The sequence below is a fragment of the Fopius arisanus genome, unplaced genomic scaffold (assembly GCF_000806365.1).
Source record: "Fopius arisanus strain USDA-PBARC FA_bdor unplaced genomic scaffold, ASM80636v1 scaffold00081, whole genome shotgun sequence".
NCBI lineage: Eukaryota > Metazoa > Arthropoda > Insecta > Hymenoptera > Braconidae > Fopius > Fopius arisanus.
In genome coordinates, this window is record NW_011887820.1 from 605906 (window position 1) to 607212 (window position 1307).

General features: G+C 34.2%; 1 protein-coding gene across 1 annotated transcript in view; it reads left to right on the forward strand.

Moving 5' to 3' along the window:
* Positions 1 to 1150, forward strand: part of Oseg5 (intraflagellar transport protein Oseg5) — a gene marked incomplete at its 3' end in the record, with an annotated part of 4364 nt that extends 3214 nt beyond the window's left edge. Inside the window, 1 exon segment of the mRNA XM_011311069.1 lies at positions 427 to 1150. Coding sequence (XP_011309371.1) covers positions 427 to 1150 — 724 coding nt within the window.
* Positions 1151 to 1307: the final 157 nt, after the last annotated feature.

Below are 1307 nucleotides of genomic sequence, written 5' to 3' on the forward strand. Positions count from 1 at the left end.
TACTATTTGTGAATTTTTTATAAACCTTATCTAGACTCTCAGTTCCATCAACTCAGCACTTCGGCGCGTTCTTCAGGAATATCTCCTAAACTAGAGGAGATAGAAAAATTCTTTCGATTACCTTTTTCGCAGATCTCAATCAGTTCTACAAAAAAGCTTTATCAATAATTACTCTATCTCTCCAAGATCTCGAGATTTTCATTGAATACTGAGAAATCCCTAAAATAAACTATAAAAAGAATATTAAAAAAATATTAAAAATCATTATAATTAAAAACTTGATATAATCTCAACATTACCGTATTTCCTATGGAATTCTCTCACATATCTTGACAATTATTAAACTTATTCTCCTTATTTCATAAAAATAATAATTTTTGTATTTCAATTTTATGAACTAAATTCAATAAATTAGTTATGATGAAGACGATTTACTGAATATAATTGCTACAGATTTTATGTATCGAATAAATTGTTTGTGTATATGGGGCATATACATATGTAATGTATATAGACGCTCCTGAAATTCTTGACTAAAAAAATGACTGAAATTTGCTTTTTCCCTGGAATATTTAGTGAATATGGAAAACAGCCGAGTATCGTAAGCGTTCAGAATGGAATGGTAACAGTTCGACGTGGAGATGGTGCTCTGGTGGCTACAGCATTCTACACATTTTTCACGAGTTTACATAAACATATTACGAGAGATAAATGGCAAGAGGGTCTTTCATTATGTAGAATTGCCCAGAACGAGATTCTGTGGACTTGTATGGCAGTTATGGCGACAGAAGGTAAACAATTAGAAGCTGCTGAGGAGTCATATGCTGCTATTGAGAGGTATGACAAAGTGGATTACATCCAGAGGGTTAAGAAATTACCGAATAAAACAGAGAAATTGGCTGAGATGTCACTCCTGGCTGGGGATTTGCTGGGGGCAGAGGGGATTCTTCTGCAGAATGGACTCATCAGTGAAGCCATTCGCATCAATATCCAGATGTATAATTGGAATAGAGCGCTGGAGTTGGCTGTAAGGCATAAGAAACTTGTGGAAGACGTCCTAGAAGCTAGAAGCAAGTACCTGAAGGTATTAGAGAAGGCGGAAACGAGTCCCAGTTATCTGGCGTTGATGAGTAATAAAACAAAACATGAGGTAATTGTTTTTACAAATTTCGTACGGGTTGTGATACTTTAATTGTTCCTCAAATATTTTTTATCAGAGTATGGACAATTGATTTAGTCATTTATTCCTTAGAATCCGATAGATTAATTTGGATCTTTCGTAAAGAATAAATCCCTCAATTTCATCT